This window comes from Akebia trifoliata, chromosome 4 (genome assembly GCF_017979445.1).
Source record: "Akebia trifoliata isolate Shusen 1 chromosome 4, ASM1797944v1, whole genome shotgun sequence".
NCBI lineage: Eukaryota > Viridiplantae > Streptophyta > Magnoliopsida > Ranunculales > Lardizabalaceae > Akebia > Akebia trifoliata.
The window spans coordinates 4,774,001-4,790,502 of NC_141378.1; the positions used below are offsets into that span (position 1 = coordinate 4,774,001).

The window sequence follows — 16,502 nt, forward strand, 5'->3', positions numbered from 1 at the left end:
AAGGTGGCCGTAGCCCTGCCCATGATCTGATGAGTTCAGCCGAAACCATCCTTAGCTTTAGAAAATAAGGAATTTGCCAAAAGCCCACCATGCAAAATGAGGGCTTAATTTTTTTGCAACACTAAACCCTAGGGGTTTTCTTTGTGACATCACTTCTTGTATTCCAATCTCAAAAATGACGACATTGGAAAGGACAATCTAGGGTTCCAAAAAAAAATTGGTTGCAAGAGAGTGGGCCAGAGGATAACCTCACTAGAAAAGTGACCTGGGAAAATAGGTTGTGCGGACCATTGAAGGATACCAAAATGAAAGTCACCACCGAATCCCAAGGGAAAAATTATTTGCTTAAGTAATTCATTTGAGTTTAATGAGTTTTAGTAAGATTTCAAATTTTACTAACTTAGTAGGAAAAGTGCTTCTCTAAAATACTTTATCACGTCGGAGTAATCTTGGGCTCACCTTGTGGCATCCAAAATCATGATCAGATGCTTCAACATTGTAGTGGACAAAAGTATATGAACTCTGAAAATACAAATAATAAAAAAAAAAAATTATTTTTCACCGTTGTATTTCAATTTTAAGTTTGAGAGTAATTTGAAAAGTTCGGTAGCCATCAATTTTCAAAAATCTGGATCAAACTAAAAAAATAAATTATTTCTTAAATTTTATTTTTTTGATCTGAGGTTTTTATGAAACTTAGAGGGCTGTGGTAGTGTTGGACTGGTGATGTAGTTATCCATATGAGTAAAATGACCCTTACTAAGGATTAAAATCTTACTACATTAGTAAGACAAGTATTTTGCTATTTCAATAGAAAATGAGGGTATTTGGATTTGTATTTAATTAATAAAGAGTATAAGGATTGTAAAAAAAAAAAGATGGAGGGACTGCTGGAAAAAAATTGCAAGTAATCATCCAATAGGATTGTGTGGTCACTATGCATCAACAAAATCGCACTCGATTAAATATTGCCTAATTAATCAAAGAGGTATGTAAAGAAAATAAGAAATAAATTTATGAAGGGTTTTGTTAAATCACACCTTGAAATAAGCATTTAGAGGTATTTTTGGTGGAAAAAAATTGAGGGCATTTTGGGGTGGAAAAATAAATATTAGAGGTGTATTTAATGCATCTTAACGTGCGCCCTTAGGGCACATGTTAACAAGACCCATTGATGAATAATGAATAGAATTGTGACAATCTAACTCTCTTTTTTTAACACTCTCTAATTTGCTAATTCACGTAACAATCAATCTTTGTCCTTGTGTATCCCGAAGCAAAAGGTATACGGATCTGTGAAAGGAGCGTAGAAAAAAGTGAGTCAGATTATCATGACTCTAATGAATATTATGTAATATGCTACATGAACCAGGATTTTCTGTAATAGGGGCAAACTTGAATTAATGGTATAGTTGAAGGGCTTGAAGATGAATGATTTTGAAAGAAATTAAGAGTTTTTTTTTTTTTTCGTTAGAAATTGAAGAAAAAGATTTTAAGTCATTTTTAATTAGTCAATGAGAGAAGGTCTAAGTCAAGAGGTGATATCATCTTCAAAAAAAATTGGAAGGAGGCAAGAGGATGGAGGGAAATGGAGAGTGAGGTGAAGGAGTGGGGGCAAATGCGTATGTAATTTGTTAAAAATACAGGGGTATTTCAAAATAAAACATAAATGCAAGGATGTCAAAAAAAATATTTGTGGGGGCAATTGCCCCCACAGGCTCCTTACTAGCTCCACCCCCAGGCTGCATCCAACGAAATTATGGTACCCATTAATGTTCACCATTTCAGTTAAACATGAGTTCTAGATGTATGGATCATTTCCAACATCATGCCTAGGTTTTCGTTTAGGGGGAAAATTAGGGATCCAAAGCAACTTGGGATCCTATTATTTAGAAGCTTGGTAGAAGATTGGCATCATTAATGAAAAATCAAATATATCTCAAAAGGGGAGTGGCCCTTATCAAAAACTAAGTAGGCCAATTAGCTGTAGAGTCTAAAGAGGAATCCTAAACAAGAAGGAAAAGTTGAATAAATTGATTTCAAGGTTGAAAGAGAGGAGGATATGATCAAATTTTGGGAAGACCTAAATGGTGAAACTTGGTTGAGGTCTTAGTTCCCCAAATATTCTACTTATCGGAACGAGAGGATAAAAAAACCTTGATTAAGAGTTAGTTGTATGATTTGGTCAAGAGATGATATTTTTATTATAGTTTTTGGAGCCTGGTGGTACTAGTTAGCAAGGAATATTGTTTATCATTTAACACAATGCTTGATATGTTTGGGGGTCCAACTCAAAACCAATTGACAATGAGTGGAGAGACCCAAGAACTTATAGGGAGAGAGATAAGGCAATTTGTAATCGTTGTGGAACTAAACTCAACACGCACCCACACGAGTGAGTTGGACTTAGCCAAAGCACGTGGAAATATGAAGTAGATGACGTGGAAGAGAGAAATGTCACCCTCTGATACCATGATAAGTTTGAGGGTCCAACTCAAAATCAATTGACAACGAGTGGAGAGGCCCAAGAACATAAAAGGAGAGAGATAACGCAATTTTGTGTTCAATGTGAAATTAAAATCAACAATGCTCGTTGGTCAAGTTTGGTTTTGACCTCGTTGGGGAGGTTGGACAGGGGCATGTCTCCCCCTTGCTCGGAGTATATATTTCTCTTTTTGGTGAAAGGGTGTAATCTGTAACTACAAGTTTTCTCTTCATAATTGATTCGATGTGATCTATTAATATATCTCAATATTGAGTGAATCATGTAAAATTTTCCATGATCTCTGTGTTTACATCTTATTTTTATTTTCTTTCTTTTTGTACTTGAATCAAATTCTTTACAATTTCTTGGAACTTTTGTATTGAAAAAAGCAATATTGATTGACAATATAAATTATTATTAGCTTGATGAATTGTTTGTATTGCAAATTTTCCCATAGCCCTAGAAATGAGGACAGATGAGTGTACTTCGATCTAAAAAAAGACAAAACATTCTCTAGGTGACATGAGAATTTGTAAACATTTCTGTATTTATAAATCAATCCAATCAAAATGGATACCTTACTCAACAAGTATTGTTAACAGTCAACCATCCCCTCTACCAGCTCTAAAATGACTACTTTCTACTACTAGGCTTACCTAATCTATTAAGAACTACTCAAATGGTCTTAGTCAACAACCCCACCCCTTACTTCAGCAAATTTGCCTCTAAGCAAAATGAGATATCAAATAGAGTCATTGGATTGTAACTTAAAACGTATTAAAATTTCATTCTTATAACCCAAAAGCTTATTATTCTTCGAAGTCTGGCTCGTATGGGACTTATAATAAGAGTTCTGATAATATGGCTTGCCAGGTGACATACTCAATTGACTCTTTGACATGACAGATTAGGAATCGTAGATTTGTATGTCTCGAGATATACAATTCTCTTGGGATACACTTTTTTACAAGGAAGTGCGGTCATGTATCTTGAGACGTACGATCTACAGTTCTTGAACTTGTCACGTAAGGGAATCGATTGAGTATGTCACTTGGCGAGTCATATTATCACAACTCGATAATAAATGGGATGATTTACGTTCTGATGCCAAAACAAGAAAATTAAAAATAAAATTCCTCATGTTTGATGGGGTCAAATTGGTTAATTTTGATAAATTCGTGGAAGTTTGGTAAAAAAATGAAAAAAAAAAATATATAAATGTTTTTTTTTTTTTTTTGGATTTTTTTATTTTATTTTATCAAAACCCATCATTTTTAACCACCTTAAAATCTTTATCTCTGTTTTTGACATTTGAATTTTCAAGAAAACAGAAATTTAGATGGTGAAAGGTGACTAATTTCTTTTTTGGAGAATTTTTCGACTCTTTGAAAATTTTTGTGAAGAGTTGGGCTGGATTAACATTGTGGGAGGACATTTCGGACATAGATGTGTGTCATAACCATATATGCTTTTCATCAAGATCGTAAAAAATGTCTCCCACAATTTTACTTCAACATTATCCTTTTCTGAATATGCCTAAGGTCATCATACGCTACACATGACCAATGGTTAATCAATTTAAAACATTTATTTATTTATTATTAGCCAATCCATCTAACATGTAAGATTAGACGAGTGCGATTTTGGCCACCCCCACCTTAGATACCCCACATACCCATTGGTTCATGTGGCATAGAGAATTTAAGATATTTTCTCTCACATGCTATGATTTTGTTCTTCCAAAACTAACCTCAATCACTAATATACTAATTTAAGTGTAACAAATAAGATTACAAATCTTTAGGACTCTAAACGTGTTAAATCAGTAACTATTATACAAAAAACCATTTCTGTTTTTAAACAGTTAATTCTAAAAAAAAAAAATTAATACTAAAAAAAAACCATGATTTCTTGCATCCTTAAAAGAAGAGCTGGTATTGGCACCCCAACTTTACTTATTACACTCCAATTAAAAAAAAAAAAAAAAAGTTAAATAAATGATTGAGAATAACTAAAAGTTAGGGTGCAAATATAAACTCTCTTTCTCTCACTCTAATCATAATTAGAGATACTATTGAAATTGTTTGAATGAGTGTTATAATGTTTTGTAATGTTGAGATTATAATTTTGTAATGTTTCAAGGATGTGTTTTAATTTTTAATTGGGGTGTGTTTAATAGAAGAGAGAGAGAGAGAGAAAGAGAGTTTATGTTTCCACCCCAATTTTTACTTATTCTCAAGTATTTACTTAATTTTTTTATTCTTAATTGAGGTGTAATAAGTAAAGTTGGGGTGCCAATACCAGCGCTCTTTTTAAGGATGCAAGAAAGCAGGAATTTTTTTAGTATTAATTTTTTTATACATAATTAATTGTTAAAAAAAAAGAAATGATTTAACATGTTTAGAGTCTTACTTGTTACAATTAAATTAGTATGAATGATTGAGATTAGTTTTGAAAGAACAAAATCACAGTGTGTAAGGGAAAATTTGTTAAATTCTCTATTCCACGTGGACCAATGGTATGCAGGGTCGCCAATTCGCACTCAGACCGTTCCAACCCTAAATCTGTACTAATACATGTTTGTTATAATGAGACGAGTTTGTTATAATGATTTAACATGTTTACCATTTTAATACAAATATTTTAATCTCCAGTCAATTATAAGTATTTATATATTCAATTTAAAATAAATAAATATCATATCAAAGATATTATTATTTACGATAGTAAGGACAATAATGTGTAATTTGTTTATGATTTCGTTGATGTAGAAGAATAAATAAATTAAGATTAGTCAAAGTTTTGGGGATGTTATTTGCAGGTAATGTAGGCCGGCCAAGTATTTGCAAAAATTACAGGCCCAGTTATGTTTTGAAATATTCATCAAAAGAGCCATATACCCGTTTTGGTATTTTTATTTTTACCAAAATGGATATCTTCAGTGCCATCATTAGAATGAATTTACCTTTCATGTCATTTTTTTTCTTTCAAATTCATAAAAATGAACTGTTTTTTTTTTCTTCCAAAGGTACACATGTAGCTGAATTTACCTGTATATGGTTATTTTCAACTTGAAATAAATCCTAAATATAGTTTTCAAACTTTCTTGTTATAATTTAAAATATAAACCATGCTTTTTTAGTAGAGATCTACGAGAAGGCTTAAAAATTAAAATGCAATTGTGACCGTGAAGAAGACACCCGTTTTGATAAAAAAAAATAATACCAAAACAGATATATGACTTTTAATAAATATTTTAAAAACATGGTTGGAACAGTAATTTTAGACTCATACATTACCATTCTTTCTTTTAATGTCGGTGTGTGTGTGTGTGGTAATACCATAGACCTGGGATCATGATTCTCCCTTAAACATATGAAAAGAAATATTCTATAATTGGGTCATGTTAACAAGGCATTTTTGGTAAAAACTAAAATATTTTGAGGGTACTTTTTTAGGAAATGCAATTTCCAAAGAGTATTTAATGCAGCTTTACACGTACCTTTAGGGCACATGTTAACAAAACCCTTTATAATTCATAAGGTCTATGTACTTGGCTTAGAAGGTGTCAGTTTGCTAAGTTGGTTAAAGTTTGTGAGTATTGATATTATTATCTGGATTTCAATTATAAAGGAAGAATTGGACAATTTTAATACAATTATACGTATTAATAAGTTATTACGTATAAATACATAGTGGTGTTTATAATGGTTGTTATAATGGCCATTATCCATGTTTAATACTGTTGTAACTGAACATTTTAGACCTTTGTATCAAATGAACCATTCAAATTTTACTGGGTTTTCAAATTGTTGAAAGTAGGGACTTCTATCTTTTGATTGGTTATACTTAATGCTTACTCATTAAGTAACTTGGTTTGTTCAGTCCACAAAGCTTATTATATTAAGAAGCTTTCTGGACTGAGCATTATATAATGCAAAGAACAACATCTTTGGAGCTACGATTCCAAAATTGAGAATTCTAAATTCCTTTATAATGTTTTGGTGAGTTTTGATGTTTACTTATTATTCTATGTTCTAATAGTTTTTTTTTCTCTCTCTCTTTTATGATACTTTGATCTTGAATGCTGAGTGATGATGATGATGTAAATTGCAACCTCAGGTGATGAGGTTTCAGAGTTTTGGTTGGTTGTGGCATTCATGTTCTCTGTCCCAACTAATAGTCTTGGATGCCTTGCCATTCTAAGAAGACTAATCCACATTAGAAGTTGGGGTGTAAATTAAATGGTTTTATAATTTGATGCAAGAATTTGCCTGTCATGTAACGAGCAAGATACGATCATAAATAGCAGTTTGGTGCACTTTGGCTAGATCAACCTGGCACATATGTTTCCGTCACAATTGGTCCAGTGCCATGGTTTATGGTGTTAGATTATATTATTTTTATTTATTTGCTTATTTCCTATTATTAATAGATATTCTATTGTTGGTAGGTTTCCTATTTTTCATGTTTTCTATATATAATTCAGTTTTTATGTAATATAACAATCAAGTTATTATTGGAATAAGAAATTCTAGCTTTTCTTGATTCTCACATGGTATTAGAGCAGGTGACTTTAGGGAATGGTAGGGTTAGTATCTCCAACCCTGTGTGGAGGGAGAGAGCCGAGTGTCTCCAACCCTGACGCTAAGGGGGAGTGTTAGAATAATCCCACATCACTTAGGTACTATTGGGAGGTGCAATGTATAAAGTGGGGGCAACCCTCTCCTTGCAAGCCGGTTTTGTGAGGAAGAGTTAGGCCCATGGGCTTTAACATATGGAAGTATGAATCACCACCTGAGTTTTAAAAGTTGCAGGTTTCTTCTTTTAGTATTATTTTTTTTCATTATTATTCTTGAAACAGATTATGGGTTCATTCTTTGTTTCTCTCTTTATTCACAATATAGTTGATGTATCTTTTGATCTTCAACTGTTTTTCGGGTTCTGCTTTCAAGTTTTAAGTTATTATTCTATTTTTAAATCTTCAACGAGTTATTTGGGTTCTTTTCATACAAGTTTCTAAATGACATACTTCTGACAAAATTCTTAAATAATTTTAGCTTTTCAATATGTGAGATTTGTGTTTTCGCCTGGACTTAGCCTCTACTTCTATAGCTGTCTATTGGTTGCACTTTGATTTAGCACATATCCAAAATATTGTATTGTCTTGCAGTTGAGGTTTAAGTTCATCACAGTTCAAATTTAGTAGCGAACTTTAGGATAACTGGCAACATGGCTGAGAAGAATGGCTTGGATGGTGATACAAACATGTGTCAGGGCACCTCATCAACGAGTAACTCACCTGTAATACAGACTGAAAAAAGCTCTGAAAAGAAAGGTGACCTAAACAGATCAGAGAACACCAAGGGAGGAGATGAGAGCATTAAAACTGTTCCATTTCTCAAGCTGTTCTCCTTTGCAGATTCTAAAGATTTCGTGTTAATGTTCATGGGAACAATTGCTGCTCTTGCAAATGGGATATCCTTACCCCTTATGACAGTCTTAATTGGGGACATCACCAACTCTTTTGGGGAAAACGCGGGCACCAAAGACGTGGTTCGGCAAGTTTCCAAGGTATTAGATCTTACACAACATTCCTGAATAGCTTTAGACAGAATTGAATCGAAGAATGTGATTTATGTATTCAGGTAGCATTAAACTTTGTTTACTTGGGCGTGGGATCCGGAGTGACATCATTTTTCCGTAAGTACACAGATTCGGAGTTCTAATGATATAAAATAGTGAACGTTTTTTGAATTATTCGACACTAAAAAAATAAACCCATATTTATTATTTTTCAGAGATGGCATGTTGGATAATCACAGGTGAGAGGCAAGCAGCAAGAATAAGGAGTTTATACTTGAAAACAATGTTAAGGCAAGATATTGGTTTCTTTGATATGGAAACAAATACTGGAGAAGTTGTTGGTAGGATGTCTGGTGACACTGTTCTCATTCAAGATGCATTGGGGGAGAAGGTATGAAACCCAAAACATTAATTTGCTTGAAACTTGAAAGGTCAAGCATTGACGATGAACCATTTTCTCTCTTATTTGTAGGTTGGAAAGTTTATACAGCTGGTTGCAACATTCATAGGAGGCTTTGTAATAGCATTCATTAAAGGGTGGCTTCTTGCCCTTGTCATGTTATCCTCTATTCCACCGCTTGTGATCTCCGGTGCAGCCATGGCGATTGTTATCAACAAGATGGCATCTCAAGGACAAACTGCTTACTCAAAATCAGGGATCGTTGTGGAACAAACGATCGGATCAATCAGAACAGTACGTAACAATTTCCAAAATTTCATTGTTAAAGAGCATTTAATTGTCGCACTTTTTTTTGTGACACAAATAAAATGGCTCCTACATAGGTTGCATCGTTCACCGGGGAAAAGCAAGCTATAGCTAAATATAACAAATCTTTAACAGACGCTTACAAGTTCGGTGTTCATGGGGGCTTAGTGTCCGGATTAGGTATTGGTACAGTTATGTTTGTCATATTCAGTACTTTTGGTTTGGCCATATGGTATGGTGCAAAGATGATAATCAACAAAGACTACAGGGGTGGTGATGTCTTTAATGTAATTCTCGCTATGTTGACTGGTTCTTTGTAAGTTGCAGCTTGCTTGTTTCCTAATATATGAATGTTTAAATGTGTATTTGGTTATATATGTGAACATAGTACATGAATGAAACCGTGATTGTTGAGAATTGGAAAAAGGTTCACTTGTTAATCTTTATGTGTCATTTGATGTTTTAGGTCTCTGGGACAGGCGTCACCATGCTTGAGTGCATTTGCTGCTGGACAAGCTGCAGCATTTAAGATGTTCAAGACAATCAATCGGAAGCCATATATAGATGCTTACGACACCAATGGGCATACATTAGATGATATTCGTGGTGATATCGAGTTTAGGGACATTGACTTCAGTTATCCAGCAAGACCAGATGAGCAGATTTTCACTGAATTTTCTCTTACCATTCCTAGTGGCACAACCGCGGCTTTGGTTGGACAGAGTGGGAGTGGGAAGTCAACTGTGATCAGTTTAATAGAGAGATTTTATGATCCACAAAGTGGTGAGGTTCTTATAGATGGTATAAATCTCAAGGAATTTCAGCTGAGATGGATCAGAGAAAAAATTGGGCTTGTAAGTCAGGAACCTGTGCTGTTTGCTTCTAGCATTAAAGATAATATCGCTTATGGGAAGACTGGGGCAACTCTTGAAGAAATCAAAGCTGCAGCTGAGCTTGCTAACGCTGCCAAATTCATAGATAAATTGCCAGAGGTCCATTTCTTTTTTTGGACTTGTTGGTTATTTTTTCTTTATTTAATTAATTTTAATCTTTCTTTCATGGTGATTCATTTCAATTCTTTGGCTTCTATGTGATGAACATCCTTAAAAACTGATTTTTGCACGTTTATGTCATAAAAATTGTTATAGACTCATAGAGTTCTAGCATGGTTAGTAATAGCATTTCATGTAATTTATTTAATACATGTCAGGGGCTAGATACTTTGGTTGGTGAGCATGGAACGCAACTGTCCGGGGGGCAGAAGCAGAGAGTTGCTATAGCTAGAGCGATTCTAAAAGACCCGCGAATTCTACTTCTAGATGAAGCTACAAGTGCGTTGGACACTGAGTCTGAGCGGATTGTGCAAGAAGCATTGGACAGTGTCATGGTCAACCAAACTACTGTCATAGTAGCCCATCGCTTGAGCACGGTGAGGAATGCTGATATGATCGCTGTCATTCATCGAGGGAAGATAGTTGAAAAAGGTACGAAATCCTACATATATAATCATAGTACACTAGTTGAGCTCTCACATTATTTCTCGTGTCAATTCATCAGGTTCACACTCAGAGCTCCTCAAGGATCCCGATGGAGCATATTGCCAGCTTATACGCCTTCAAGAATTAAACCCAGAATCAGAAAACCATGCAATAAATGATCAAGAAAAAACAAAAATTTCAGTGGAGTCTAGCAGGCACTCAAGCCAACAAATATCCTTGAAACGATCCATAAGTCAGGGATCATCCGGAAAAGGAAACAGTAGCCGACACTCGTTCTCAGAGTCATTTGCTGTACCAACAGGATTCAATACCCAAGAAACTGCACCAACAGAATCCAACACCCCTCCAAAGATTAAGGAAGTCCCACTACGTCGCCTTGCCTATCTCAACAAGCCCGAGATTCCATTTCTACTACTTGGTGTTCTATCTTCGGTGGCCAATGGAATGGTATACCCGGCCTTTGGTATACTTTTCTCGGGTATGGTCAAAACATTTTATGAGCCACCAAGTGAACTTCGGAAGGATTCTCGGTTTTGGGCATTGATGTTTGTCACAGTTGGACTATTAACATTAGTATCATTCGTAGCAAGTGCATATTTCTTTGCCGTGGCTGGGTGTAGATTAATTAGACGAATCCGATCGATGTGCTTTGAAAAGGTGGTTCACATGGAGGTAAGTTGGTTCGATGAGCAAGAACACTCAAGTGGTGCAATTGGTGCGAGGCTTTCTGTGGATGCTAGGAGTGTGCGTGGTTTGGTTGGGGATGCACTTGCCTTGCTTGTTCAGAACACGGCAACTGCGGTCGCTGGTTTGGCTATTGCTTTCGAAGCATGTTGGCAATTGGCTCTTATAATCCTTGTTTTGCTACCATTGGTAGGACTTAATGGATGGGTTCAAATGAAGTTCATAATAGGATTCAGTGCAGATGCAAAGGTTTGCTCTAACATCCATTTTTTTTTATGCATGCTAAACTATAGTCCATTTACTTCAAAAAGTGTAGGAGTTAGAAGGGTTCATATTAAGGCCATCACATAAACATATTTCAAACGAAAAAACCCCAAATTTCACTTTGACAAAAATCATATTCTAAAGTAGGTGATATTCCTATAAATGAAACCCATCAAGGAATTTAAAGTATGTACTTCGACTTTCGTGTGCTAGAACTTCGGCTCGTAAGCACAAGATTCAATACATTTTTTATTTTTATTTTATAAGATTAGGTTCCAAATTCTTGGAAGAATTTCTGTTAATCTTTCAAGAGCCTCTTCTGTTTCTCGGAGGTTATATAGAGAACGTAGTTGGTACTTGGATATTATTTGTATCGTTATTTAAGCTCCTCTTTTCAATAGCAAAAGATGTGGCTCTAGACAGAATTGAATGGAGGAACAAAATTTTTTTAGCTGACCGGCCCAAATCTTTGGGATAAATCTTCGATGATGATGATGAAGTGCCTTATTAATATCTGTGGGTAGCCTATCCTATATACTTCTGTGTTTAAAAAAATACAAATAAATATGCGTTGGTTATGCCTGAAAATTAAGTGGTTGTTTGGTCCTCCCTTTTGCTATAGCTTGGGGTCTTTGGAAGAAGAGGAACTCCACGGTATACCAGAGTAAGGAAAGTTCTTTCCACACAGTAGTGATGGAGATTTTGGGACTCTTATACCATTGTTTTTCTTTCTTTTCTGGTGGGGGGCCTCTCAGCCTCCTCTTGTTCCTCTTTTATTATCTATAAAATTGTTATAAAAAAAAGTGGTTTTTTGGTCATCGATATGCTATCACCCTGTGATAAGATGGATATTTAAACGGTTGCAGAAAATGTATGAGGAAGCAAGTCAAGTTGCTAACGACGCGGTTGGGAGTATAAGGACGGTTGCTTCTTTCTGTGCTGAGGAGAATGTGATGCAATTATACAAAAAGAAATCTGATGGCCCAATAAAGGCAGGGATAAGACAAGGTTTGATTAGTGGGATTGGTTTCGGGTTATCCTTTTTCTTGCTTTTTTCAGTTTATGCGACCAGTTTTTATGCTGGAGCACAACTTGTTCAGAATGGCAAGACCACTTTCTCGGCGGTTTTCCGCGTAAGTATTCTTTCCATTTCAATCAAGTTGTTCAAGAAGATTTCTTATAGTAAATTTTCATGTAGTAATAGTTCATACAAATGCCAATCAGATTATCTTTCAGTTATTTGATTCGTAAATTTTCAGGTTTTCTTCGCTCTCACAGTCTCCGCAGTTGGAATTTCTCAATCATATGCACCAGACTTAAGTAAGGCCAAGGTTTCTACGGTCTCCATATTTGCACTTCTGGACCGAAAATCAAAGATAGACTCGAGCGATGATTCTGGAATGACATTAGAAAATATAAAAGGTGAAATTGATCTTCGACACATCAGTTTTAAGTATCCAACAAGGCCCGATGTTCCTATTTTCCAGGACCTTTGCTTGACCATTCATTCTTGCAGGGTAACTCTTATTTATAACTTACTAACACAAACAAAATTTAAGGCAAAACTTGCACTATTACAATATCTAACAGTATGGATATTATTTATCAGACGGTCGCGCTGGTTGGAGAGAGTGGGAGCGGGAAATCAACAGTGATCTCATTGTTGCAAAGATTTTATGATCTTGATTCGGGTACTATAACATTAGATGGTATTGAAATTCAAAAGTTTCAGTTGAGGTGGTTGAGGCAACAAATGGGTCTAGTGAGCCAAGAACCTGTGTTATTTAACGACACAATTCGAGCTAACATTGCATATGGGAAGGAAGGAAATGCGACGGAGGCAGAGATTTTGGCCGCAGCAGAGTTAGCAAATGCTCACGAGTTCATAAGTGGTTTACAACAGGTTGGAACATTCTTTTTAACTGAATTATAGTTGAAACATTATTATCTTTTTGTAACAAAAAATAAATTTACTATTTTATTTCATTCATTAATTGGAAAAAAAAAATGCAGGGTTATGACACGATCGTAGGAGAGCGAGGGGTCCAATTATCAGGAGGACAGAAGCAACGGGTGGCCATCGCCCGTGCTATAGTGAAAGCACCGAAGATTTTATTACTAGATGAGGCCACAAGTGCATTAGATGCTGAATCCGAAAAAGTAGTTCAAGATGCATTGGATCGAGTCATGGTGGATCAGACTACAGTTGTGGTGGCACATCGGTTATCCACAATTAAGAATGCGGATTTAATCGCTGTGGTTAAAAATGGAGTTATCACAGAGCAAGGAAAGCATGAGACGTTAATTAATGTTAAGGATGGAATTTATGCCTCCCTAGTAGCACTCCAGATGAGTTCTTCATCTTAATCCAAATCTTTTATTTCCTCTCTTAAATTTTTGTACTTTTGAATGGTGTTCAATTCTAAAAACAGTAATCGACTCTACAAATCAACTCACGAGACTTCGTAAACTCAACTGATGCACTTTTGGTCTTCCTCTTGAATATTTCTTCTAACCCTAACCATCATACTCAACTTTATCTAAGTTTATCATTTATTGGAACTATTCCTACATCATGTCCAAGCACGCATGTATGAAAAGGGCTTATTTGTAATTTTTAATGTTTTGGCTTGTAATTTTATTTTTGTTTTCTATCTAAAGTGGCCTTAATTATATTAAATTTAAATATAAAAATGAGGGTATGGATATACATGAGATATTCATCATGGAACCTCAATACTACGTTACTTAAAGTAATCCACCTTCTGGGTTAAATTTGCAATTGATTGACTTGAATCTTGGTTGAAGGCTATTTTTGATCACTTCACAGTAGGGCGGGTAATGGGCTGATCCGATCCTAATTGGCCCCCAAAATCCTAGTCCCAACCTAACATGTCTAATGGCTTCGATGGACTAAGCTGGGCCAAATAAAAATGTTCAGACCCAACTATGGCCCGTATTTAGGCCTATTTACTAACTGGGCTCACAAATTTCATTCAGATAAATATGAACCAGGGCTAACCCGTACCTAAACCGGCCTAGAAACACTGCCCAAACGTGATCTATACTGGGCCAGGCCGAAACCTAATCCATATTTAACAATGCAAGCATCCAAGGAAAAAAAAACATTTAATCTGAGCCATCCAACGAATGAGTTGAATCTTGACGAGGTTTATCTTACATCATTGAACTTGACATTAATAAGACTTGTTGGAAAACTAGTGATCATCAAGTTATTTTAACTAAACCAAATTGGGGACTTATTAAATGAAAAATATAAGTCAGTTAGAGAACATAAGAATGCAAATAATCACAAAGGAAAAATGACAAAACGGCTGTCGCAATTATTTGTTGTTATATTATCAGTCTCCTTCATACTGTCTGTTGTGTGCTTAAATAGTTCAACAGGTCTTTCTATTAAGTGTGTAGTTCTACATAAACTCTTAATTATGTCATTGGAGAGGGTGGCAAGGGCCCAACAGTTGTTGGGTCCCACCTAAAAGATCCAGTCCGGCAGTTTGGACTCAATCCATTGTTCCTACCATCCAACCAACTCATGTTTATTTATTTTTAATCATTCACCATATTTGTTTAATAAATGTTTAACTCAAGGTGGCCGTAGCCCTGCCCATGATCTGATGAGTTCAGCCAAAACCATTCTTAGCTATAGAAAATACGGAATTTGCCAAATGAGGGCTTAATTTTTTTTTTTTGCAACACCAAGCCCTAGGGGTTTTCTTCATGACATCACTTCTTGTATTCAAATCTAAAAAAGGATAACGTTGGTAAGGACTACCTAGGGATCTAAAAAACAAAAAAAAACAAAAAAAAAAATTGGTTGCTAGAGAGTGGGTCACAGAGGATAACGTCACTAGAAAAGCGACCCGGGAAAATGGGTTGCCCAGACCTTTGAAGGATACCATAGTGAAAGTCGCCACCAAGTCCCAAGGGAAAAATTACCTAGACCCTAAAAAAAAGGGTGCTAGAGTCAAAACTGTCATAAAGTAGGCCATCCAAGACATTGACAACGGAGCATGGTCATGTCACACCCTTGCCAATGCACTACTGGTTGGACCCATCGATCGGGCACATGTGGCTGGGCTCGTGCTTGCAAGGCAGAGGGGTTGGTGAAGTTGGTCCCACATCGACCAGGGAACATTAGAGATTCTAGACTATATTAGTCCAACTCCCTTACCTTGTAAAAAGGCATTTTAAAACCGTGAGAAAAAACTCAAAGTGGTCAATATTGTTACCTAGTCAAGGGTGGGGGTGTTAAAAGGTCGTGTGCTATTGCCCCATATAAATAAGGGCTCTACTTTCCACACCATCAAACATTAAGTGTTTTTGGTGCATCTATTAGCTTTGCATCATCTTTATCTTATGATAAACAAAAAAAAAGTAAGCCGAATACTTTCTAGTTTAATAAATGGGCCTATTTCAAGGCCCAACCGAACCTACACACTAACATATTCCAACCCATGTCCAGCACGTTTGATAGCTTTGGTTAATTTAAATAAGCCGATTAATTGAGTTTGTAGTTTCTTTCCGGAAAGATTCGGAAAGTGGCCCCCTTAAAAAGGCCATTTCTGTCGTTTCATTGAAACAGTTTTGATTTGGAATTTAGGACTCCATTAATTATAACAAATTTGGTATTATAAATGTTAGGGATCTTTCTTTCAAAAATCCATATCTGAAAGATGATTTTTCAAAGCTCTGAAATTTGAAATCAAGTAACTTCTGATCTTGTAGGGAGTTGGATTCTTCAATTATATTTTCTTAGAAAATTATTTCATTTGTGCCTTTTTTTTTTTTGGTTGAGTAACACATGATGATGTGATCACAAACTTTACATGATCATTTGAAATCCCATCATTCATTCGCGATTATTTTCTCTTTACAGTTCTAATCTTCGAAGGACTCAGATTTGGCATGATATGTTGCAGAGTTCAGTTTGTTAAATTCAACTATTTTTTATATGGTATGATTAAAAAAAACATGTCTCTAGATGAGAAAATTTACAAACATTAGCATCATCTCCAACACTAAGAAAAGTAAATAAAATCATGAACAAAATCATTCTTACTTTCCCCTCCAAGCATAACCTATGTCCCATGCTCCAAGGTGTGAAGAACATAGCCGGCCAATTATTTTTTTTTGATAACTTGCATGGCATAGGAATAATCGAATTCAATCCGGTCTCATTTTTCTTGCAAACTGTTCTAACAATACCACCTAGACCCTTCTTTTGATTTTTATTTTACTTTCAGTTATTTCTTGC

The 16,502-nt window shown here is 35.4% G+C and overlaps 1 protein-coding gene across 4 annotated transcripts; it reads left to right on the forward strand.

Moving 5' to 3' along the window:
• The first annotated feature begins 6,414 nt into the window (after positions 1–6,414).
• Positions 6,415–13,837, forward strand: LOC147403170 (ABC transporter B family member 4-like). 4 transcript variants are annotated; one of them, XM_086438657.1, is made up of 13 exons: positions 6,415–6,489; positions 7,659–8,059; positions 8,134–8,188; positions 8,287–8,462; positions 8,544–8,765; positions 8,855–9,093; positions 9,244–9,769; positions 9,988–10,261; positions 10,335–11,209; positions 12,091–12,357; positions 12,484–12,741; positions 12,834–13,127; positions 13,238–13,837. In XM_086438657.1, the coding sequence occupies exons 2-13, from the start codon at positions 7,718–7,720 to the stop codon at positions 13,589–13,591; spliced, it is 3,882 nt and encodes a 1,293-aa protein (XP_086294783.1). In that variant the 5' UTR covers positions 6,415–6,489; positions 7,659–7,717; the 3' UTR covers positions 13,592–13,837. The 4 variants fall into 4 exon arrangements, with proteins under 4 accessions (XP_086294783.1, XP_086294785.1, XP_086294782.1 ...); XM_086438656.1 differs by lacking the exon at positions 6,415–6,489 and adding an exon at positions 7,119–7,268; XM_086438659.1 differs by lacking the exons at positions 6,415–6,489; positions 13,238–13,837 and adding an exon at positions 7,105–7,268 and having other exon boundaries at positions 12,484–12,646; positions 12,834–13,046.
• Positions 13,838–16,502: the final 2,665 nt, after the last annotated feature.